The 26,233-nt window shown below is 38.4% G+C and overlaps 1 protein-coding gene across 1 annotated transcript in view; it reads left to right on the plus strand.

The window, feature by feature from the left end:
- Positions 1-26,233, plus strand: part of DOC2B (double C2 domain beta) — a 417,881-nt gene that overhangs the window by 119,232 nt on the left and 272,416 nt on the right. The window contains exon 2 of the mRNA XM_018560903.1: positions 8,284-8,363. Coding sequence (XP_018416405.1) covers positions 8,284-8,363 — 80 coding nt within the window. The remainder of the gene's footprint in view (positions 1-8,283; positions 8,364-26,233) is intronic.

Below are 26,233 nucleotides of genomic sequence, written 5' to 3' on the forward strand. Positions count from 1 at the left end.
TTTTTATTTTTTATAATTTTCATTTTATTATTGTTTACTTTTTATCACTTTTTTATTTACTTTTTTAATTATTATTTATTTGATTATTTTTTTATTTCTTATACATTTTTGTAACTTTTTAGCAATTTTTAATTTTCATTTATTTAATTTTTTACTTTTTTCATTTAACTCTATTGCTATCACACGGGATCTACCAGGCCCCTGTGTGATAGCATTTGGAGGTGACAGGTTCTCTTTATTGAACCTGTTACCTCCAATACGGAAGTTCTAGCACTGCATTGATGCAGGAGTTCTGACAGCTGAGATAGGAAGGCTGTGTGTACAGCGTTCCCATCTCACTGTCAACACGGAGCAAAGCGGAGAACAGAAGTTCTCAGTTTTTCTTTTTTTTTCCGGTTTAATACACGTTTTTTGTTTTCGTTTTGGATCAATTCAAATCTATTTGGAAGGAGTTTATTATGTGAAATAATAAGAATAAATGTGAAATTATTTTTAAAAACAGCGTGGGTTCCCCCCAATTCATACCAGATCTTTTAGGTCTGGTTGGATTTCTAGGGGAATCCCATGCCAAAAAAAGTGTGGGGTCCTCACAAAATCCCTTGCCGTGTGAAAATGACGATTGCGCCCATTGCGCGGCACATGTTGCATATCACTGTGAACGTTGAAGTGCGAGCAGTAATTCTAGGGCTTTCAACCAGTGTTAACACTAAATTGATGAGCAGTAAAAGCTATTAAAGTGTCGACTATGGCCAATTTTGGGTATGGTAGCTGTTTTGCGATTTTGCATGCAATTTAAGGCTTGGCATGTTTGGTGTCTATTTACCCGATGTTACCCCATCTTTTATATTTTGGAAAAAAATTATGTAATAATAAATGTTTCATAACATAATGTAGGAAAACATTTTTTTGTTCAAAATTTTTGGTACTTTTTTCTTTATATAGTAAAAAATAAACCCCCCAGTGGTGATTAAATGCCACCAAAAGAAAGCTATAGGTTTACTGTGTTGCATGATTGAATAAATGTCAGTCAAAATTCTGCAGTGCTGAATACTGAAAAATGGCCTGGGCAGGAAGGGGGTTTAGAACCTTGCACTCCAAGTGGTTAATAAACTCAGCACACAGGTTTACTACTAAAATAAATGTCCCACGGTGTAAATCCATTGTCAATCACGTCGTCAAGCGATGCAGATCCTTGTCAATTAAATAATTGGAAAAACAAAAAAATCACCACCGTGCTACGCCACATACGCACCTGACTAACACCAGCCGTAAGTGACAGCTCTACTCTGGAATCTAAACAAAGGAATGGATCAAGTCCAGTGGCATCACAGGACTTGTCTCCCGACCTGTGATTATATTCTGTGACAGCTCCCGGTTCCTTAATTGAATGAAAAGAAAGATGATGTCACGGGACTTGCTCCGCCCCTTTGTGTGCATTCGGCAGCAGAGCTGTCACTTGTGGCTGTTGTTCATTGGGTGTGGACGTGGTGGTCTTTTTCTTTTGTTGGGTCCGCAAGTTGTGGGCATCATGACTGAAGATAATCTACATCACTGGATGCCCTGATTGACAATGATTTATATTTTTGAATTGTAAAAAACTGTGTGGTGTGTTTATTTACTCATGTATTAACACTTATTAACAATAAAAAACAAAGAATAATAAACTACTCACATGAAGACGGTATAATGAAGCAGTGTATGAACAAACCAGGGACAGCCGAGGCTGAATAGCTGACGCGTTTCTGGGGCACTTCTTCAGAACTAAAGAATCTGCACCCCAGAACCAGTATTTATATAAGAACATAAATTAACTTACCAATGTAGAACCATCTGTGCTGAATTGAAAAGGCCCTCCTGCTCACAATAATTAATATAAACAGCCAATCCGGACTAGGTACAGATTACAGGCTATAGTCAATGTACTACCATTAGAATAGGAAGAGATCTGCTATAATTACGGCGATATTCCCAATGTACAGGAGGGAGAAGAAAACCCACCATGCTAGCGCCTAAATCGAGCAGGCAGAAAAGGCCAATGTTAGGCATGTTAGGAAGGGGTGATGTCATGACAGGGGACAGGACAGGTGGACAAGGGTGATGGTGTGTACTGCCCATTCCACATGACATGAGGAGGGAGGGCAAGCCTGCTGAGATCCTCCATGACTTACAGTGTGGGCAGCTGTCAGTGTAGAAATGAGCACAAAGCTAGTGATGAATATAATTATAAATAAGAGTACAAATAAAAATATATATAAGCGGGGTACTAGGCATTGGGTGTTAACCCCTACAGTCCAGGGATGGCTCTACACTCTTGACATGCATTGTTAACCCCTGCAGTACCATAGGTATTCAGGTTGAATTGGCAGCCCAGTACACATTCCATATGATATAATATGTTGTAATTAAGGACCAAAGGTCATGATTAATTTGAGTACTGTCAAGGTTCTTCCTTGTTTGAGGCTCTGTCATGGTGGGTTCTTTCCGCCCTCCTGTACATTGGAAATATTGGCATCATTATGGTGGATCTCTTCCTATTCTAACAGTGGCACATTGACTATAGCCTGTAATCTGTACCTAGTCCTTATTGGCTGTTTATACTAATTACTGTGAGGAGGCGGGCCTCTTCAATTCAGCTGGGCAACTCTACATTGGAAAGTTAGTTTATGTTCTTATATTAATACTGGCTCTGTGGTGCAGATTCTTTAATTGAAGAAGGGGGGATTTCCCCCGAAACGTGTCTGCTATTCAACATTGGCTGTCCCTGATTTGTTCATACACCGCCTGATTATACCTTATTCATATGAGTAGTTTACCATTCTTTCTTTCATTGTTAATAAACATTAACATGAGGAGAAGGCGCTGTCTCCACTATTTATTTGTGGCTACATGTACCATGAGGATATATCCCAATAGCCTCTTGGATGGCAGCCTCTCAGAATAATTTTTATTTAGAAGATTGATGATGGGAGATTCACAAGGGTTTGCTGAGCGCTGGGAGTGTGAGATGGATGGTGCTGGATGGTAATTTACAATCTTACTGTTTATTTGGTTAGTGAGTAGGGGTAACAATTACCCCTTACTCATTCCCCGGGGGGGGCATCTGGGTGCTGATATGGTGCTCTGCCAGGCTGCTGCTCAGATTAAGGGTCTGGTAAGGGATGTTCAGGGTGAACGCATGTTTTGTTTTTGTTTTTGGCATGGGGTCCCCCCTTAAATTCCTACCAGACCCAATTTTGGGAGGAACCCCATGCTTATTTTTTTTGTTTTTACTTTTAGTTATAAAAAAAAATCAGATATTTCAAATTCCTTATTCTTGCCATTCACAAATTCAAACGTATCCAAAATTAGGATAAATTTGAAGTCGGACATTCATCTGACTTTCAATTCGGAACGAAACAAAACTTCTATATACCGATTTCTATATGATGATATAATTCCATTGTAATGGCTATTGATCCTATTTTATAATCTTTACAACACACTGATCTAATATATGTAAAACCATTTAGTGCTAATAATATTTTATTAATATGTAAGTGCCTCTAGTGTGTTTTAATTGTTTCATATACTAAACTTAGACAGTTAATTACATTTTGCTTTCAGATAATTGTCTGTTAATAAAAATGAAACACATTAAGAATTTAAAAATAATTTTTGTTTCCCATTCAAAACAACATGCAAAATGGAGGTTGTAGAATGCTGGTTGTAGCAGTAGCTAACATGGTGGGGCATGAATAATAAAAACAGCGCACCTGTGAGGTGACTGAAAAATTAGGATGCAAAAATAATGTTTGCTTTCTCTTTAATAAGGTCAAGTTGTTATTAGGTGAGCAGGAAAAAATTTTATGTGAATAACATGATCTAGAGTGCAGGTGTTTAGAGCTGACTCCCAAATCAGAATTACTCCTTTCGGTGTCACTCATTGGATACCAGTGTCCCAACCACAACAAAATAGCAGCAATAATATTACAGGTAGCATCATGTACTGCTACCAACTCCTGCCTATAATGTGTTTTGAGTGTGTTTTTATTGATAATTTAGTGCTTGATTTGCTTAGGCGTATATTTATAATCAATTTACAGAGGCATTCATCTTGCAAAACTCTGAATGTTTGTTCTGTGGGAATGGGGGCAAAAACAAACATTCTCAGCATATTATCCACTTAAATCAAATGTAATATTAGCAAAATACTGCATTATGGCTACTAGATGGAGCTGAAGAGCATAGAAAATACTTATTTCCTATGCTCCTCAGCTCTTCTTGTTGGTATTGTTCCTAGTATTACATTAGACTGGAAAAAAATATGTTAAGAACATTTGTTTTTGCTTCCATTCACAAAGATCAAGCATTTAAAGAGTTCTGCAGGACAAATGGATCTGTGAATTGTTTAAAAATACACACCTTAGTGTTGTGTATCTAAGGCAGGGGTAGCCAAACTCCGGCCCTCCAGCTGTGGTGAAACTACAAATCCCATGATGCATCTCTCTCCAGGGAGTCATGTCTGTGGCTGTGAGAATCTTGCAAAGCCTCGTGGGATTCGTAGTTCCACCACAGCTGGAGGGCCGCAGTTTGGCCATCCCTGATCTAAGGTGTAGATTCCTATGTCAAGGGTTGCATAGACTGTTGTGGAACTTGTAACAGCTACTGGGGATTGTGCATAGACGTTCATAAATATTACATGCATGTCTGCATTTTAAAAGCATTTATCTCAGAGCCCTCCAGGATTATCCCTGGCACATTTTGTGACATATGCTACATTCCCAGTAATACATCCTCAGAATATTTGAATATATGTGTTTAATCAATTATGTGATGCACGTACTAGATAAGTTAATCACCCAGATGTTCAGCCAATGCAGCTTGCATATGGTGATGTCAAACATGAAAACTGCAGGTAAGCTTTTGAGGTTACTGCATAATGATTAGCTCAGAAACGTTAGTATGATTTTAGCCTATACCACTTCAGTATTCAGTAAAATTTACAAAACATTTTTGTGGATGGCTCTAGTTTTTAAGAATGCAGTGCACAGCCAGGAGTGCACAGGGCTAGAGGATCATTTAAGAATAAGTGAGAAGAATGGTCCAAGTAAGGGTTCCTTTGGGCAATAGCATGTCCTTCTGACAGTTGGAAGTTCTTGTCATAGCACACAGACGTCTTAATTTACTTAAATGTTTAGTGACATAACCCTGCTCCTGTTTTACTTTAATGTGAAGTGGAACAAGTGGCCGGATTTGCTGCTAGCAAGTATCTGTTTTAGGCTTCTGCCCGAAAGTCAGGCTTGTAATTTAAACCCTTCTACCACCCTGCAAAGCCAAACCTATTTTGTGATTTACCTGCACTTGTTCCACTATCACTTCTCACTTCTAGCATGCTCATTTGACAGGATAGCAACATCATCCCTTGTCCAAATAGCAGGTTGGTGACCCAAATAAATATAGAAATCAACCTCCTTACTATGGAATGTAGTAGTGGTAAGTGAATCATAAGAATTATTCAGTTTAGTACTTATTACAATATGGTTGATTGAAATTCACAGAATTTTAATGTGTAGAACAAAATAATAATTTATACATATTAATTAATAATATAGTATGCCGGCTTTCAGAAAATGAACTTCACTATTCTACATTTGATTCATCATGTATATTATTGGGGTCCAGTGTTCGTATTGCTAGCACCAGTATTGTCCAGGATGTACTCTGGAAGACATTCATTAATATTGTAAATAATCAATTGCACATCAGTTCTATGACAGATGTCCTCGGCAAATCACTCTCTTAGCTGTTGATGACACACTAGAAGCTCAAGGGGCTGTAATCGAGAATCGGCTATTAACAAACCCATCTTCACACCTGTTCTACAGCACTGAGCGCACCTCTCCATAGACTCCCACTATGAACACTGGTAATCATAGCAAAGACATCACAGCTGATGTTTACAGACAGGGCTAAACACTTTTCAGTGCAAAATTTAGAATCATCACTGATTGATTACAGAATGTTAATCAGTGGTTTTAGTACAGAATGTTATATATTTTATATATATTTTATATATATAAACACAGCTACGCTAAATATAGCCCCTCTGACTCTTTGCCTCCTATGCATAATTCTGAATATCCAGTCTTATATTATTGCAGAACAGAAGGGATTTAGGTTCAGATGAGAATTTGTTGGTGGTAGTTGGGTGGTGTGGTGTGGTGTGGTAAACTCAGGAGAACTCTTATTCAGGCTGACACTGTCCTTCCTTCCTGTCCTTCCTTCTGGAGGGTAGCTATCTTTGTTCCCCGTGGTCCCTGTGTGTGTTGTAAAGTAGCCACTGCTCCAAGCTTGCTCCCGTGGTGGACTATAACTGCAAAACAAATTAGCTAACTAACTAAAGCCATGGTGAGAAGTCACCTGAATTTACTACCTAATAAAATTTGTGACCTAACACATTAATTTCCAGCTCCTGGGAGTGCATTGCAGTGTCAAATATAAGAGGTTTCTGCTCAAGAGGAATGTAAATAACTGCAGTACTCTTTAATTTCACATTTTTTTCTACACTTCTGGGAGCTGGAAATTAGCATGTAAGGTTAGGTAGTTGACAGGACAGCACCTCTTATAAAAAGGTAAGTAGAACTAGTTAAATGAAAACATAAATCTTTCATAAGTAAGACTACACACCAATAAATTAATGTGACTGAATATTCAAATTCTTACAGAAACCTAATCGTGGCTGTGTCTCTTTAAAAAAAGTGATGTTTTAAAAATGTTTTATTTTAAAAAAAGAAGATGAGGTGTAAAGAACATCTTAAAAAATAAAACTGACAATATTAAAACATTATTAAATACCACTTACAAGGAGGCTTAACCCCCCATGATGTCATGAATCTTGAAGGGGTCAAACAGACTCCCGCTTTTAGCATCTCAGGTGTCAGAGGGAAGCTAGGGAGGAGAGCGGTGAACATCCGTTCACCACTCTCCTCCCCATTCTATGGGACCAGGAGCAACGCGTATTGCATCACTTTTAGTCCCATAGCTATTGAATTGTGATCTGCACATTAATAGCTTATTTAGAGTGTAAAAGTGATACTAGGGATCTTTTGGACCCCCAGCATCACCTTAAAGAGGACCTGTCACTGCCAATATGCTATCACATGCGGGACTTGTAAGCCCCCCTATGTGATAGCAATTAAGGTAAAGTTTAAAAAAAAAACAGTTTTAAAAATAATATTAAATAAACTAAATGTAAAAATAATAAAAACATTTTATAAAGTCCCACGCCACCGCGAGCACACGCGTCGTCACGTAAACACATGTCAGGTGCGCCTACGTACAAAAACGACGATTGTGCTGCACATGTTGGGTATCGCCGCACACGCCAGAGTGAGAGCAATAATTCTAGGGCCAATATTTACACGTATCTCTAAACTGATCACCTGTAGGGGCTTATAAAGCGTGGACTTTTTGGGGTACTGAATTCTGTCGCAGTTTTACGGAAGCACACAATTTTTAACATGGGCAGGACAGCTTTTTGTACTTCTGCAAAAGGAAAAAAGCTACAGTTTCAAGATGTTTGTATAGGGATATAAAGTAATTGTGTGCAGGAGAACTGACAATTATGTCATAATATAAATCATTGTGAAAGTCATTATTATTGCGAATATGTCTCTTGATTCTCCTGTGTGTTTTTTCTACTTATTACCAGACTACCTCTTTCAGCACTTGCTTGCTGTGGCGGTGAAAGGGGGTGGAAAGTAGTGGTAGAGCTTAGAAGTTACATTGAGATCTGGGTGAGCTATTGTAGACAGAGCAGTTAGCTGAAAAATGAATGTTAAATGTTAAATTCTCTTCCCTGACAACGTCTGTCCACAGCTCTGGTCCCTAGTAATGTACTGACGATGTTGACAGTTCTCTTGCTACTTCTCCCTATTTTACAAAAAGAATGACAGTAGGGAGGTCATTGGAGGTCAATGACATTAGAGGTCTCCAGGGGGCCCCATAAACATTTTGCTATGACCGAATGATCTGTGGTTGCACCCTGGGCAATTTATAAGAGGTTGGATATGCCCTTCTAGATATCGTCAAGTTGTTTCACATTGACAGTTGATAGGAGTGCAGACAGTTGGCAGGAGAATACAGATTTAGCAGCACCATGTGTTTTACACTCTCCCAGAAATCTAATGTTAAATCAGTGGGAAATATATGATGCTAGTTTATGGAAGCTTTTATACTTATACTTCACATTTTGTAGCAGTAGTTTTAAAGTGAAATAACAGTGTCCTTTTCTTTTCTTTCTAGCCACTCTAGGCACACTGGATTTTAGCTTGCTGTACGATCATGAAAACAATGCTCTGCACTGCACAATCAATAAAGCAAAGGTACGTTCCATTCTGCTTTGCATGCTTCATCCATTGTAGGTACCTAGAGCAAGTTGTCCTTAATTAACCTCGGCACAGTATTCTCCTCTTAATATGCTGTCCGTTAATACAAGCTCCTCCAGTACAATCCTTCTCGTGGGATACGCCAATATTTTTTACTGTCTTCATGTGTCAACATCCTGTGCCTGTTTTCTTTTTCAGTGGATGCCTATCTAGATGTATTTGTTGTAAGTGCTCTTGTTACAATGTTTGCATATAAATGCATCCCTTGATAGAAACTAATTGTGTCAATGTAAATAATATAGACAACATATTATCTATGTATATGTTAATAGGGCATCAGTTAAAATGATTCACCATTCAACATGAACAAAGCAAAGCAATAAACTTTATTTACTAAGATTTATTCTTCCATAAACCACTTAATTTATTGAACTATTAATTTATGAACCCCTCAAATCTACAGCATGCACAAACATATCTTGAATATCCAGGGCATAGTGTACAGCTAGTTATGTATTTTTTGTCAAATGCTTAGTGTGCATTGGCCAGGTTTGTGACAGGTTTATTTCAGCCAAAGTACTTTATATTCAAAAGCTTGAAGAGTAGCTATCTCAAAGAGTATCTCTCGGAAGCAGGCGCAGTCAATCAGTTAACTGCTAGTTCTATTAAAGAATCATTGCAACTGTCCTGAGCTAGTTTTCTACTTAGGGCACCATTACTTCAGTTTTATAAAACCAATGACAGCTTGTAACAGGGTGTTACGGGGAGGTGGGGACATTTTGCCACAGCCCACCTTTCCTGAAGTTCAAGTGATGTCACATGACCAATGCTTTGCTCTGGGCACTAGAGGAAACCTTGCCAAGGTCTGACTTGTCCTCTGAAGGGGGCTATGGATGGCCATCTGGCAGAAGCCAGTGCCTACTACTATAGGTGTCAAATGCCTGCCATTTGGGAGGCCATTTTGGTACAGATGTAATATATAAATATCAACTACTGTGTCAGATGGGAAGAGAACAGAAGGCGGCAGCAGCAGACGTTAGAGAGAGACACATGACCGCACGTACTGGGGAGCAGTGCTGTTCCCTGATAGAGTGGGGGTGGGCTCCCTCATTTTCTTGGGACTATTCCAGCCTGTGAGTACCAATGCTGACAGGGACTTACCCTTAGTGTCGGAGAGCCTTTTCAGGACAACCAGGCTAGAAGTGTCACTCTTTGAGGGGCTATCTGAGCACCGGGGTCACAGTGAGTACCTGAACACTAGAGTTTCCAGAAGATGTCTGTTTTACTGCAATTTGCTTTGAGTTACCATGTTGGAAATGCCTCCTCCTGTTTGCTGACAAGGTATGTTGAAGTAAAACTGTTAAAACAAGCTAATCCTGACTGGACATTTTATGTCTGGAGTGTGCTGGGATGAAGTGAGAAAATTAGAAGGTGCTCAACACCAGTTAGGAGTCTGCTACTACAGCAAGGGCTGGCATATCCGGTGTCCATCCCATGTCCTGTATGCTGTGTTGTGAGTACTGAGCCTGGTACTGGGGATTGTATTGATGAAGCCCTGGGGTAAAATGGTAACCAACCTATGGATTGCAGAGGTTTTTCTGAGGGAGAGTGGTGCTACCCCTAGTGCCGATACCTGTGAGAGTCAAGTGAATTCAGCAAGTGTAATGGCCTTTAGCCATTTACTATGCAGCAAATTCTGGGCCAAATTCTGGTGTAGGAAGCAGCCTATTATTACATTCTTATGTGCTGTGAAGCCTTTTAATCATGTTTTAGTGTGCATAACCAAGACTGCAGTGGGCTCAGGCCAAATTTGGAACCATAAAACAGAGGCTTCAATCCACGGTTTCCAAAACATAGCATTGGCAAGTAGAAGCTGTTGTTACAGCAGTCAGATGTCCAGTGATGATTTAGGTTACTAATATAGGCTGTGACTCCTGGTAGTCGGTAGCTGCATGGGTCCCAGCATGTCCCTAAAATACCCCATATATTGCCTTTTAATAATATAATGTATATATCAGGGTTTTTCAACTCAGTCCATGAGGGTCAGGATCGACTCACAGGCTTAGGTTTTCTGTGGTTAAGTTATAAATTGAGGCATAAATTAACTAATGTGTGACCCGATGTTTGCTTAGAAAAAGCAGTCTACTCGAGGTCAGTTATATCTCTTGCAAGGATTTGTAAAACTCCCTATAGCCACTTAGTGCCAGTGTTTTAATAAGAATAAATGTGCTAAGAATAACACTGAGTCAATCACACAAGCAGGAAGTAACATTTCTGGGGCGAGTTCTGTACACCAACAATGCATGAACGCCTCTATACCAAGAAGTCATATTTGACTGAACTTGAAATGTGATGTTTTTTTACAATAAATTACAGACTGACTTATGTGGCAACTGGTTTTGGCAAACATATACCAATAATTAAACAGGTTAGTGCTTTCATTCCTGACTCTTAGGAATGACAATGATGAGTATTGCCAATATAATGGTATGTTAGAGACATAAGAGTTAAAACCTATCTCCAGTTACTTTGTGTTTTTAATTTTAGATAGAGTGGGGAAGAGTTACATTTTTGTCAGGTCTTTATTTCTGTCTGTGACCCAAGTGGCAACATTTTCCCCCACTTCTGCCCCTCTGACACAAGGGCACAACAATAACACAGTTGTTATCACCAGGGCAGGAAAGCACAGACAGTAATAAGAGCATTATCAGGCCTTATTATTGTCAAGCTCTGACATTTCCTCTGTCTACTAAAATGTATTTTGTTTTTTTGTGTCCCTATTGGAGCAATGTCCATTCACTTGAAGTGAGGGAAGATTTCCCCAGCGCTGACACAGACAGCAATAAACCTGAGACTCTAACTCTTCTGTAGTCTAGTCTAGCAAATTAAGTACTTTTTGCAGGAGTTGGACTTTAAAAAACAATCAGGTATGTGGTGTTATGTGTTTGCTAATGGTAATATACTAGGTCTGAGTAGGTCAGTATTTAATTTTCTTGCATAAATCATTGGTTGCTATGACTTTTAATGGTATTCTTTTATTTATGAATCTATGTGTTTATTTACCTCCCATTTTTATCCGTTGCGTACTATTTTTAGCAGTTTAACTACTGAAACACAAACCTGAGAGTAATGATGAATCTAGGGGAGGGTAACATCGGTAAAAGAAACAAAGGATCATTAGGGTTACCAGTGAGGTTTGAGCATGTGGCTCACAATTAGGGTATTTAGGTAGAGTTTTACAGCAATTAGCTGTAAAGATGTACTGCTTGAATGATATTGGGGTTAGGGTGGCAATGTAAGAAACTCTGTTCAGGGGAGTAAAAATCACAATTAAATGATGATTAAAATGTGCATCTTTCCCACCTTTTAGAAAAAAAACCACAATATTGACTACTGTCCTTGCTGTAAGTGTATTGCTAATGACTTTGAAATTGCATTGGTCTTGTAGAATTACAGAGCACTATTCTACATTGCGAATAGTTGACAAGTAGGGTTGATTCTTATGATTACCTATATAAGTCTTGTGTTCTGCTTGTGCCATTTTAAGTGTAATAACTTACATAACCATGGCTTGAGCAAGGGTCATGCCAGACTTGAAACATCACTAAGATATTTAGAGAGGTTTTGCTATAGACACTATTCATATTAATTCATTATCAAGTGAATTTTATAAAGTGCAATAATTATAAGAGCTCTGTGCAGATCCTGTTCACTTTGATGTCACAATAGAAGGCTCATGATGCATAGCTGAGACTCTTTGGATCTGGCCCTGAAGTTGAGACATCTGCAGTGTTAATGCAGTTCTTGAATGGCAGCAGACACAATACCAACTATAAAAGCCTTTTGCTGAGAGTGTGTGCAGACCAGTGCAAGCTTAGCTTGGAGAGGAACCTGCACCGTGCCTAACATCAGTAAATGACTAGATCCATGATATTTCTTTTTTTCTGTATGGCACTAGTGTGTTGGTTCGCATACTGAACTTTATTTATACCTCTTGGGAACTTCACCTGCAAGGTGCCTGCTAGAATTCTGAACTCTGCGTTCTGCTGCTTGAATTACTGGATCAAAGAGGGAATTTCACATTTCTTTCCATCTACTTTGTTTTCTACTGCAACGGTAGTGAGGCTCACGCATGGCTGCTAAAGTTGGGAAATCAGATAAAGAAATGTAATCACATCTCCCTAGTAAGGCAAAAGAAACGTGATTGATTGGGCTCAACAACATTAGCCTGAAATTGTAATTGTAAGCTAAACTCTGCGAAAAACAGCTATATACATTATACATTGAACACATATACATTGAAATATACATTTGCAAACTGTCTATGCTGCTAGAAGATTTATAATTCTGCTCAATCAGTCTTGTGATCCAAACATTCTACATACTGTATATAAGCATTTAACACGTATTATTATTTATATTAAGTAGATCTATTTTACATGTATAGTTAAAAATATTATAAAACTTGTATATTTCAAGTAATAATGCAGCGTGATCAATTACACAAGCCCGGCATGCTAAGTGGTTAATAAAGAGCAGCAACGCACTGTTTACAGTGCTAAACTCATAGCACTGGGCAAAGCAGTGAAAATAATTGCTGATTATGCTAATCCTCCATCTCACAGTCTGAGTGCCACTGTAAAGGAAAAACACACACTGACAGTATTCAAGTGCATTGTGCCTTTGTATACCCACTCAGAGTTTATAAATAACTACCTGCTACCACCTTACTCTATTAAAATATTAGTACTGTGGAAAGAGGATCCAGGAGTCATAGAAGGGCACTCAATTTTTATAAAGTCCTGCAGGCTTTCAGACAAGCCACAATACCTGCATAGTGGATGAATCTGTTTAAGCATTCATAATTTATTCATCCCTGGTGTAATCTGCTGACATCTAGTAGATGTTATGTTCCTGGTGTATTTTTGGATTACATACTTTGTAATATAAAATTCTACCATGCATTCATTTTAAAGAAGAACTCCGGGCATATGAAATCTTAACCCTTGCAGTGGGGCCCAAGGGTTAAGTGCTCATTTTATCTAGGGAGCTAAAATAACAAAGATATACTAACCCAAATCTCAGACTTGGCTGGCTGCTAGACCTCGCTCCCCCTTCACTCTAGTGGTCTAAGCCCCTTGAGTTAGCACTTCCAATACAGTGAGAACGCCAAGGAACATTTCATCACTTGCATGTGATTAAGTATTTCTATAAATGAAGTATAGTAAAAAATACATATATTGCATTCTAATATAATTCCCATGTATTTTTTCTGATTCATTAATGCTAAACTTATGTAACTCTAATATATTCATGGTAGATGAACACTTGAAAATATTTTGGTCATAGAATGTAATCTATTTCATTTAAATATGCTACTAAATCAATCAGTTCTCCCCAGTAAGATAAAAATAAGACATTTTATTAATGCTAAACTTATGTAAATCATATAAAATCATGGTAGATAAACACTTACAAATATTTTGGTCATAGAATGCAATCTGTTTTATTTGAATGTGCTACTAAATCAATAGAGAGTTCCATGTTGAATTCCAACCAGAACTCACCTTGGGAGCGCTTCTGAAGTATGCTTAAAATCCAAACTTGGCTGATAGCTAGTTTAATGACCTGTCAACTTGTAAATACTCTAAGGACTTCCCTGTTCTTTCCCAATGGCATGAATTATATAGTTACATAATGAGCATTTGTGTCAGCCAGCCTGAACTGGATATTTTATGCTTCTGCTGTATGATCCGCTACACCATTACTTGGCTAGCGTAAAGTGCTTGTGCTCCATGATGAGGGCTTCCTTCCTATCAGGATCTCCAAAAATGATAAAGAAGCCAGAGCCTGACCCTGTATCTCCCTAATTATCAGTAATTTTAGCTGTTTATGTTGAAAAAGCTGAGGAGCTGCAAGGCAGGGTGACCATCAATGTTACTACAGCAATGGATCCCAAAAAATCATGGTATTTCCAGTTTTGCTGTAAATATTTTTTAAATGCAATAGCTTTGACCCATTTCCTAATGATAGCCACGTGCAACATTTGTATGATGTACTTTAATTTTGTGCCATAATACATATAGAATGCTCACAAAACTTTTGATGCTGCTTAAACAACTGTTGCTGAGATTGAAATCTTGCCGCAAAATGACCAATTGCTTAATTAACAACTGTTTTATGTTTTCTTATAGTTATATTAAAAAATATAACATTACTTTTCAATTTTGTCTGCAAGCGCATACACTTGGTGGTATGGTAGCTAATTTAAATATTTTTTTTATGGAAAACACAGTAGGTAACAAGTGTGTTTTGTGACACTTTCTTTGCTAAAGGCTATGAGAATTAATTGTGCATGCCAGCACAGTGTAGCTCTTTGCAAGATATAATAAATCAATTCTGCCTAAAGCACGCAGACAGCATTAGAAAATATTGCTGTATAATTTTGCTTAACCACCCAGCTATTTACTCATAAACAAAGTAAGTCACTCTGTCTCTGTTGAGGAGGATTGTAACAGTGAACATCTAGCATGGAGTAGTTCGAATTTTGCCACCTCTGTGGATGGTAAAAAGGCAGAGGAACAATTCCTTATTGGCTTCAAGGGAGAAATCTGCCAATCTGTTTTGCAACATAGTCACATATGAGCAGAACAGCTGTCGATATGTGAGACGCTTCTATTCCAGGATATTAGGTTGAGTATTATTTTCCAAATGTATATACTGTATATTTATATAATGATACAAAACTGGTCTACTGGGTATCTAAAAAAACTAAACAGGCATTTACACATATCCTATATTATAGGGTTTGCAGATATAAGAGACTAATAAGTAGTGATGTCCCGATACCACTTTTTCAGGACCAAGTACAAGTACTTCCCCTCATGTACTTGCCGATACCAATTACCGATACTTTTTCTTAAAGGGGACAGGTGACATTTTTTTTAAAAACAATACAGACTAATGGTTTTAGGCCAATTTCTTTATGATTATGAAGAACTTTAATTTAAGACTGTTTTAGAACAATAAAACATTTGCATTTGCTTTCACACAGCTACAGTGAAACTATAAATCAGAGCATGCATCTGCCTCTGGAAGTGTACTGAAAGTGTGTACTAGACATGTGCGATTCGTTTCGTTCCGAATCGAAATTCGGATGAATTTTCGGAAATTCGGACATTCGGATGTATCCGAATTCCGAATTACAGATATAACGAATGCAAACGAATCCGAATTTCCGTCTCCGAAATTCGGTAGCGGTAGTTCGTTCCGTTTTCGTTTCTTATTCGTTTCGTTCGTTGGAGCAAAGTGACATTAGAGAAGGAGAAAAACATTTTTCCCCCTCAAATGTCACTTTGCTGCAAACGAACGAACGAATGAACGAAACGAATAAGAACCAAAAACTAAACGAACGTTCGAACGAACTACTGCTAGCGAATTTCGTCCGAATCCGAATTCCGAATCCGAATTGACTTTCACACCTGAATCCCGAAAAACGAAATAACACAAATCCGAATTTAAATCTAAACGAAACTAAACACATTTTTTGGAAGTGCACATGGCTAGTGTGTACTATGGTTTATTTAACCTGGTACACACTTCCAGTACACTGCAGTAATAGAGTTACAATTCTCCCCTGCTAACATGACCTGAAACAGGCTTCTACTGATATCTGAATACATTTGGATCTGGGCAAACCAATGCTCTTCAAAGAACCAAAAGTAAAGTAAACACCTGGGAGTGATAAGAAAAACTGTACTACCATCTGCAGGAATAGTATTTTTAATCAATAAGCACTGGCTTACAATTGATAGAACTATGTACTATTTAAAACAAAATTGGGATTAAAATGATGCACTTTATAAATAATTGTGTTCTCACAAATGTAAATGAGCTTCATAAAATACTGACAGAGTTATTAAGCAATAGCTTCCCTTATCCATCTGTCCACATCAGTGAAAATTAAACCAGAGAAGTAGACTCAATGGCAACAAAGTAAGAATTGTTGTAGTAGTTGGTCAGACACCATTCAGTTCTTAAGATGCAAAATTTAAACAATGGGGATGATTTACTAAACGAATGTAGACTGTTCACTTTGCAAGAGAATTTGCACTTTGCAAGGGAATTTTCTCTTAGGTTAGTGAATGGGGTAAACATTTACTTTGCAAAGAATACCCAATCACGAGCAAAAAAACAAACAAACCAGTTTTTCCTTGTACATAATTGGATGATGGAAGTCAGCAGAGCTTTATCTCATTCACTACACTGGAAAAACTCTTAACTCCATTATTTCTGTACATTGGATGGTTTTACTCCTGTTGTGTATTAGATCTCTATGTATTGCACTGTTGCCTATAGAGCATATGCTGTTTCAGCAAAGCAATACCTATAGCTTGAACCCTTAATCTTCAATCTCCAAATTTTCAGATAATCCCTAAACACTCAGTTTGTCCTTAACACCAACCGCTAACTTTACCTTAATTGTTTTATATCAACCCCGTGCAGGGTGACAGAGAGATGAGCTCATCAGTGTGCTGCTTCTCCATTCACTATCCAGTCACAGACTGGGAGAGGGTGAAGACCTGTAAGTGCTACCTAACTGCTGCAGAGGGAAAACATTTCTCCTGCGCAGCTGGTTGGCAGAGCTGTGTAAACCACAGGACTGAATAGGCACAATTAGAAATCCAGGTAAAACAGCTCACATATATGTATATCAGTTATACTGTATATTTATCTGTTTGCATGGAATTCATCTTTACACTCAGGCTAATCACAAAAACCTAAATCTCAAGCCAAAAGCCTGTCAGCCATGTTAACCCTCGCGCTCAACCTTATTCATAATTGTAATGCTTTATTTCACAATAGCCAAACGGCTATTGTGAAATTTCACAATTGACATTGAACTAATAACAACAAAATTGGTATTTTGAAACTGTATTACATAGTTAGAAAATATTCTCCATCTTTACCACCATATCAAGGAAGAAGCAACATGCATCCTCTTACCACAAATTAACTATAATGGAGTTTACTGTTGTAGGACCGGCTTTCCAGTTCATTGTAAAGATATCTGAAGGCCCTATGTGCTAATAAGAAAAAAACTCAGATAAAACAAAAGTATAGAATGTAAACAAAGTTACTGTGTTTCCCTTTGATGAATTTGCCCTTGATTATAAAGTTGTGGCAAGAATAAAGCAAAAAATAGAGAAAAAAGTATGAGGTTTATCTTCTCTTAGACATGTGCAATTCGTTTTGTTCCAAATTGAAATTCGTCTGAATCCTGTAAATGCGGACATTCGGATGCATCCGAATTTCTGAATAACAGAAATAACGAATCTGAAAGTTTGATAACGAAACTTGGATACATACGAATTTCATTCAGAAACTAAATACAACAAGCGGGAGAGCTGTCATTTACCGCTCTCTGGCTTCTCTGCACTTGTATCTCAAATGAAAACAAAGTAACAAAATATCGTTACAAAATGTAAATAATGAAAGAAGCTTCTGCTTCTTTGAGGACACTTCCATCCCAAATATAAAGAATCTGACAGCTGTCACAAAATGTGCATATCTATATATATATATATAGATAGATAGATAAATAGATAGATAGATAGATAGATAGATAGATAGATAGATAGATAGATAGATAGATAGATAGATATACACAGAAATAATAATACTTTTTTTTTAAAACAGGTCCCCCCTAAAATCCCCTACCAGACCCTTAATCCGAGCAGAAGTCTGTTAGGGCAGGAAAGGGGGGGATGAGCGAGTGCCCCCACCCCCTCCACTGTACCAGACCACATGCCCTTGGCAATTGGAGGGTGCTTTTCCCTATTTAAAATTGAAATACCCAATAGCAGGCTGGCTAATGCTCTGCCCACTGCCTGATGTCAGTCACAGAGGAGTGGACCTGAGAGAGAACATTCTGCTGTTGACTATTTTAAATTACAGTAGCCAATAGCAGGATGGCTGCCTCCCACTGCCTTCTGTCAATTTTGTTGCCGGCTTTGTCTATTCTCTTTCCCTTTAGAATTGTAAAATTATCTTATATTATAGAGAATGCAACAAGAGTGCCAAATTACCCTGATGAGGGAGACAACCTAAGGTGCAAATTCACAGAGGCAAGAAAAGGGTATTAGAAATATCAGTTTTGGGTGACCTGACCCTTTCATGAATTGGGACAATAGTATAAACACTAATTTATTATACATACCAAACAGCACATCTATCAGTGATCAGGTGTAGTTTTTTTTTACTAAACAGCATGACAATTACAGAGTGTGATTTTTGCAACTAATTACTCTAATTATACAGTACGTTTCCATTGCCACTATATCATTTGTTTTCCATTTTCAATATAAACAACTTGTTTGTATTACCTCTTAAAACCTTTTCAAAATATGTTTTTCTCAATTTATTAGTTATTGTCTTTTGTATTTGTATTAAATAATACCTTATAGTTAGAAGTAACAGCTTTGTCCTATTTTGGGCTTTACTGTAATTTCACACCCTCTGGTTACCCAAAGGTGTTACGAGTTTGTTTCTTAAATGATATTCACTGGCAATGAAAGATGAATTTAAGAGTGTTTTATTGTAAATTTTCTAGTATTGCCAGGTATAATTTTAAGAAACAGTTTACATTTAAAGCCATGTATTTACCACAATTGTGGCTGGAAATATATTGTGAGCATGTAAAATGGAAACAATAAAGAAGTTTTCACAGAAAAATAATTTTCAGTAAAATATACAGTAATTGTAATAAAATGTTGGCACTATAAGCTTAGTACAACATTGTATAAAAATTAGACATGTGCGATTTGTTGTGTTCTAAATTTACATTCGTACGTATTTCTACATATTCGGACATTTGGATGAATCCGAATTTCCAAATGACAGAAATAATGAATCCAAACGACTCCAAATGTTTTTTATAATGAAGTTTGGGTGGGTCCAAAATGTTTCCCAAATGTCATCTGGAATGGAACAAAGGAGCAGAGAGCTGTGTGTTATTCTGTGACAGTCCTCTGCCTCTTTGTTCACATTCGGGAGCATCTTGAATGTCAACAAAGTAGAAGAGATCTCTCATAGAAAACTTTTTTAAAGTTTATCAGTCGACACAAACAATAAAAACAAAAAAACAGTGTGTGGTTCCCTCCGGCAATCCATACTAGACCCTTTTAGGTCTGGTAGAAATTTTAGGGGTGGCCCCAATCCCCCCAAAAAATAAAAAGCTTGAGCCCCCTTCCCCCTTGTTCTAAGCAGCAGCCTGGCAGAGCAGGAAAAGAGGGTAGACAAGCATACGCCCACCCTCCTGCACCATACCCTCGGCCCCCGGCAAAGCACCTTGTCCCCATGTCAATGAGGACGAGGGTCTCTTCCCCCACAACCTTCGCCCAGTGGTTATGAGGGTCTGCTCGCAGCGGGCTTATAGGAATCTGGGTTCCCTGGATGCTGCCCCCCTTGTGAATGAGTAAGGGGTAGTTGTTACCCCTACTCATTCACCATATAAACATTACAAATGTAAATCAACAACACTGTGAAAAAGTCCTTTTTTTGAAAAAAAAACAACACAGGGTTTTGACAATTCCTTTATTAAAACCAAAAAAAACATCTTGACCATCTCGTCCAGTGATCTCGTCCTGCAGACCCGACAAAAAAAAACTTGCCATTAACCGCCAAAGAAAATGTTTACATCGGGCAGTGGGCAAGACATAAACAATAGCCAATAGCAGGCTGGCTATTGCACCCACCCACTGCCTGATTTCAATCACAGAAGAGTGGCCATGAGACAGAACTTTCTCTCTCAGGTCTGCTCCTCTGCAGGATCAATAGCCATCGGGCTCTTGGGGTTTTTTAAATTGCAATAGCCAATAACAGGCTGGCTATTGCTCAGCCCACTGCATGATGTCAATCAGCAGAGGAGTGGACCTGAGAGAGAACTTTTTCTCTCAGGTCCGCTCCTTTGCAGGAGCAATAGCCATTCTGCTATTGGCTTTTTTAAATTGCAGTAGCAAATAACAGACTGGCTATTGATCCGCCCATTGCCTGATGTCAATCAGCAGAGGCGCTGACCTGAGAGAGAAAGTTCTCTCAGGTCCGCTCCTCTGCTGACTCCTACATAAAACTATTGCTTGGTTGAGATATCCCTTATTTCCAGGAGCTGGCATTACCGAGGTTACTTACTTATAGTAAGCCTGAATAACCCTCAGAACATCAAGAGTATTTGGGCATAGGCTGTATGAAGCAAACTACTTGCGTCATGCTGATAATTTAATTTATTGAAATATAAAATACTATTTAACAAGATATGCTGCTATTATATATATAAAAATATACATATATATATTTTTTTTTTTTATTATTGCAGTGGACTTAAAAAAGGAAATACCTTTTTTATTTGTTTTGTGGAATACATTAATATGTAAACCCCTGACAGGGATTGTAAGCTCCATCATGATGCAAATGCTTCTAAACAAACTTTTTTTGTGCTTTTCACTACCCTATTTACCAGCAAAAGCACTGCGAAATAACTGGTACTTTTGGGAATAGGTAAGCCTTACACCCTCCCCCATTCCTTCCAAAATGTAGTGCTTAGTGCCTGAGCAGCCAGTTGCAGAACACTGCCATGTGTGGCAGAAAGAAGGATTTTATACGTCTAAGCTCTAAAAACAGGAAAATGGTCAAGAGAAGATTTCTGGAAGATATGTATTGGCAGCAGAGTGGTGGGCTATCAAGAGAAACTGCTACTTTGACCTTAATGGCCAAAAACATTTAGAGGGTTATTCACTCAGCTGCCGAAGGCAGCCGAGTGAATAACCGAGCCCAAGTGAACTTAGCTAAACGTCATTTGGCTATTCACTTCGGCCCCTTACGGCTGATATTAGCCGTACATCAGCTAAAATAAGCTGTACATCGGCTGTCTTCAGCTGGCTTTGGTCTGCATGTTTGCCTGAGCCGAAGTGAATAAATCGGCTTGGGTGAACATCTGGATTGACTGAGCCGAACCTCCAGCAGTTCACACGCTGCCGTTCGCCCTTTTCTCACAGGGGCGGAACGGCAGTAAGTGAATAGCCGAATAACGCTGAGCAACATTTGGCTTGGTTATTCTGCAAAGTGCATCTGCCCTGGTAAAGTCACCAGTAAAGTTAGGGTGGAACCCTGACACTAAGGAGACGAAGGATCTAACTTCAGCTGAACCTTTGGCTCACTTTGGCCAATGGAGCCCTGAACTGAAGGGCTGCTGTATGGGCTAGACACAATATTTTAAAAAATTCCGATGAGTCGCCGTCTTTGTGAACAATGCTGGACAATTCTTAAAGGGACAGGTGACATTTAAAAAAAACAATACAGACTAATGATGTTAGGCCAATTTCTTTATGATTACTAAGAACTTTAATTTAAGACTGTTTTAGAACAATAAAACATTTGTATTTGCTTTCACACAGCTATAGTGAAACTACAAATGTGATCATGCATCTGCCTCTGGGATCATTTAACCTATTCATGTTAGCAGGGCAGAATTGTAATTCTATTGCTGCAGTGTACTGGAAGTGTGTACAGCGATGCTGCCCAGCGCCGACTACGAGAGGCACCGCGTGAGGCAACAGAGATCAGAGTGAAACTGTGAGTGAGGGAAGCTGGGACAGGACTGGCTGTAAATCTTTTGCTATAGTGTACTGGAAGTGTGTACTGTATATGTAGTAGTAGGGTATTGGGAATATGTACTGTACATGTACTACATATAGAATACACTGCAGCAATAGATTTACAATTATCCCCTGCTAATATGAATAGGTTAAATGATCCATAGTACAACTACATATTATGTACTATGGATCATTTAATCTATTCATGTTAGCAGGGGATAATTGTAACTCTATTGCTGCCGTGTATTCTATATGTAGTACATGTGCAGTACATATTCCAAATACACTGCAGCAATAGATTCTTCTTGTTCACACAGACCCCATCTCACTTACTGGTGCCTGTTCAATCGAGGTGCCTCACAAGGTGCTGAGCGATTTTCCTCACGCGTGAGGACGTAGTCGGCGCTGAGCTGGAGAGGAGCGTCGCGTCACTGCTGCTCCGGTGGGCGATGCTCAAGGTGGGGTTCTAATGTAGGTGGCTGGTGACTACCCAGAGGACCGCACAGCACGGAAGGTAAAGAAAAAAACATAGCGCAAGCATCGGCGCTATGTATCGGGGCAGTTTGACAAGTACGAGTACTTGTCAAAATGCCCTGTATCAGTCCCAATACCGATCCTAGTATCGGTATCGCGACATCTCTAGTGTTCACTACAAGCAATCAATTAAATAAAATTAGAAAAATTATTTAATCAAATGAAAAGAAAAGTCAAATGTATTAAGTGTGAGTGTCAGATCCAAATAGGCATAAAGTATTGTCAACTTTGTACTTCATATAGGGGAGACAAAAAACTCCCTTGACACCACTAAAGTAATTGTTGTGGAACTGGAGAAAGTGCAGCAAAGGGTGACTAAACTCATAAGAGGCATGGAGGAGCTCAGCTATGAGGAAAGATTAGCTGACCTGAATTTGTTCTCTCTGGAGAAGAGGGGATTAAGGGGGGACATGATCACAATGTATAAATACATAAATGGTCCATATAGTGAGCTTGGTGCCAAATTATTCACTTTAAGGTCACTGCAAAGGACAAGGGGGCACTCTTTGCGTCTGGAGGTAAAGAGGTTTAACCTTTGCATACGGAAAGGATTCTTCACAGTTAGAGCTGTGACAATGTGGAACAGACTCCCCAGGAACTAGTTCTAGCTAGCTCAGTTAATTGTTTAAAAAAAAATCTGTATGTTCCTAAATGCACAGAATATTACTGGATATTGAGTTCTTATAGGTATAGTAAGCATCAGAGATTGTTGATCCAGGGAATATCCGATTGCCTTATGGGATCAGGAAGGAATTTGTTTCCCCTGTTGAAGCAAATTGAACCATGCTTTATAGGGGGTTTTTTGCCTTCCTCTGGATCAATCTATGTAATTGTGGGCATAGCGTTCTGTTTTAGGTCTTTCTTCTTTTTTTGTTTTTCATATCTCTATAGGTTGAACTCAATGGACATGTGTGTTTTTTCAACCTGACTAACTATGTAACTATGTAATTATTACAGTAAATCATAACAATCAGTACTTATATATCAGGGGAACAATGAAACTAACAAACATTCCTACCATTTTTAGATTGTAAGCCCTCACGGGCAGGGCCCTCCTTACCATCTTGTCTTAAATTGTATTGTGACTGTAATGTCTTCCTTATATTGTAAAGCGCTGTGCAAACTATTGGCGCTATATAAATCCTGTATAATAATAATAACATTCAGATTCAAAATTTGTGAATGCATAACTTGAACTATGCAGTAAATTGTCATGGTTGCATAGATTAGCTGTGCAACATAAATGTGACCATAGCAATTACATAAGTTAAGACAACGCATATATATCTGACAGCAGGTAACCCTCCTCTCCTGCCCGGTGCAAAGTATACATGCCCACTGTAAAAATTACCAGGAGGTGGTCAGACTATACGGCAGCAGGCCTGGACTGGATACATGGTGAGCAATGCTTGTACTATAATACAATTCACACTCATACATTTGATCGATTGATTCATCTTCCTTTGTGTATGGATAAATGTAATTTCTACTTAAATGCATGAGCTTTATATTGATACTCTGTGTATGGTAGATATAGTACCCTTGCATAGGGTTCCACTTGTTTAATGCATTTGCTTTACATACATGGCATATTGAGACTGTTACTACCTATAATGAACAACATAGCAATTTGCTTGACTGTTATTTGAAATAATTTTTTTGGTAATGCACTGGAGTAGTCACACTCACAGCATTCTAGGATCCCTTCAAATCATACATTTGATTGATTACATTTCTTTCTGATATCCAATTGAAGTGTGCTCTGCTCCAATATTATTATGCACTACCGGGATTGTATAGTGTATATGCATAAGTCACCATGCAGTACCTTTATCATTCATTATGTGGATAACTAGCTGTACCCTGCTTTCTAGTTTCTGTTTGCCATCTCCTCTTGGGTACTGCTTTATCTGATATCAGTTTTCACCCATAAATTATGTCTACTTAAGCTGGAGATTTATGATTGACATAAGTATGTAGTCGTCATACAAATCTCAGATTGCAAACTGATGGATTCTATATCTATGGTAGGATCCATATATTATTGATGTTCATTATGCTATGTTTTGATTGTGTGCGCCCAGGTTTGTGGATCGTCAAGTAGTTTGTGTGTTGTTTATTTTCATTATTTGCAAACTATGGTGTGAATCTGTTCATTGCATTTTGTATATGCAACATTTCTAATACTAAATGTATCCCTGTTAAAACACCAAGCAATTGATTTATTTTAGTTAGGGCATTAAGTGTGCTGAGGTACTTTCTACTAAAGGGTTACATTGAGAATATATTCCCCTTAAGCCATTTCCTTAGTTTTGCCAAATAACTATATTTCTCTACCAGCTCTGAATGTTTGTAGTAGTAGAGATGTTAACACTGCTGCCGCCACTTGATCTTGGCTTCCAGACTAGAGAGTTGCTTGTAGGCTACTATATCATGCAATGTAATGTCGTCCCCTGGCATGTGCTGTCATGAATATTCTGTCTATTGGGATTCCCTCTTGGCAAGTTGCCATTGCTTTGCTGGCCATTATGTACAGTATGTGACTCTTCAACAACATGATACTGGTGAGAGTAAAGCAAAATCATATTAACCCCTTCATGACTGAGGCCTTTTTTTCATTTTTTGCACCCATGTTATATTCCACATTTTAGGCCTGAAAATTACAATAAAAATGTTTATGGCATGACAAAATAATAATATTAATAATAATAATAATAATGCTATTACTATTATGCAGAATTGGATTGAATATAATTCAGAAATGAGTAATTCATGCACCAATAACTCACCGCTCCAATTCCAGCTCTGACTGTCGGTTAATGTGTATGCCGGGTGAAGGCTGCAGTGTGCTTTCACCCCTTTAACAATTGTTTGTTCAACAGCCGCACAAAGACTGGTATCCATAAAAGTCCAGCTTTATTGCAACAATTTCTAGATAAAAATCGAAAATCAAACGTAGTACAGTAAACACATTACCATGATATCTCTCCCACACCAATTTATCTAACGCATTTCACCACCTGGGCTTCATCACTTGATTGAGCCCGGTTGTTGAAATGCGTAACTGGGGCTGGTGTGGGAGAGATACCTTGTAAATGTGTTTGCTGTACTATGTTTGATTTTGGATTTTTATCTGGAAACTATTACAATAAAGCCAGACTTTTTTGGATACCTGTCTTTGTGTGGCTAATTGTACAAAGAATAAATCATTAATGTTTTACTTGAACCTACAGTAGTTTGATAACCTTTTACCGGCTTTAGGTAAACCTTTTTTGTGCTGTGTTTTTCCCAGCAATGTACAGGCATTCTCTTCATTCTCTTTTCATCACAAAATATTTAAGAGAACTAAAGTCAAATCTTTTTTTGGCCATAGTTCTCTTTTGGGTCTCAGGAGGGCATTTACTAATTTACCCCTGTGATCACATCTCAGCATATAGTGGTTTACTGCCCGCTACATACTGACAGTGCAGAGCTGCACTGCAGCTAGGAAGGATTCCGACAATATTGTCAGGATTCACCCCACTGCCTGAATGACAGCTGGCTCTTCCTCTCTAGAGCCAGCCGTGCCCGCCCCCTCCCCTGTCTTTCCCTCCAATGAGCTTGTTTGTGATCACTCTGCTCTCGATCTCTGCAGCCGATGTGTGGCAGCTGCCGTGTCACATGCCAGCTCTAAGTATTGGG

This window comes from Nanorana parkeri, unplaced genomic scaffold (assembly GCF_000935625.1).
Source record: "Nanorana parkeri isolate BGI_ZX_2015 unplaced genomic scaffold, ASM93562v1 scaffold486, whole genome shotgun sequence".
NCBI classification, from domain to species: domain Eukaryota; kingdom Metazoa; phylum Chordata; class Amphibia; order Anura; family Dicroglossidae; genus Nanorana; species Nanorana parkeri.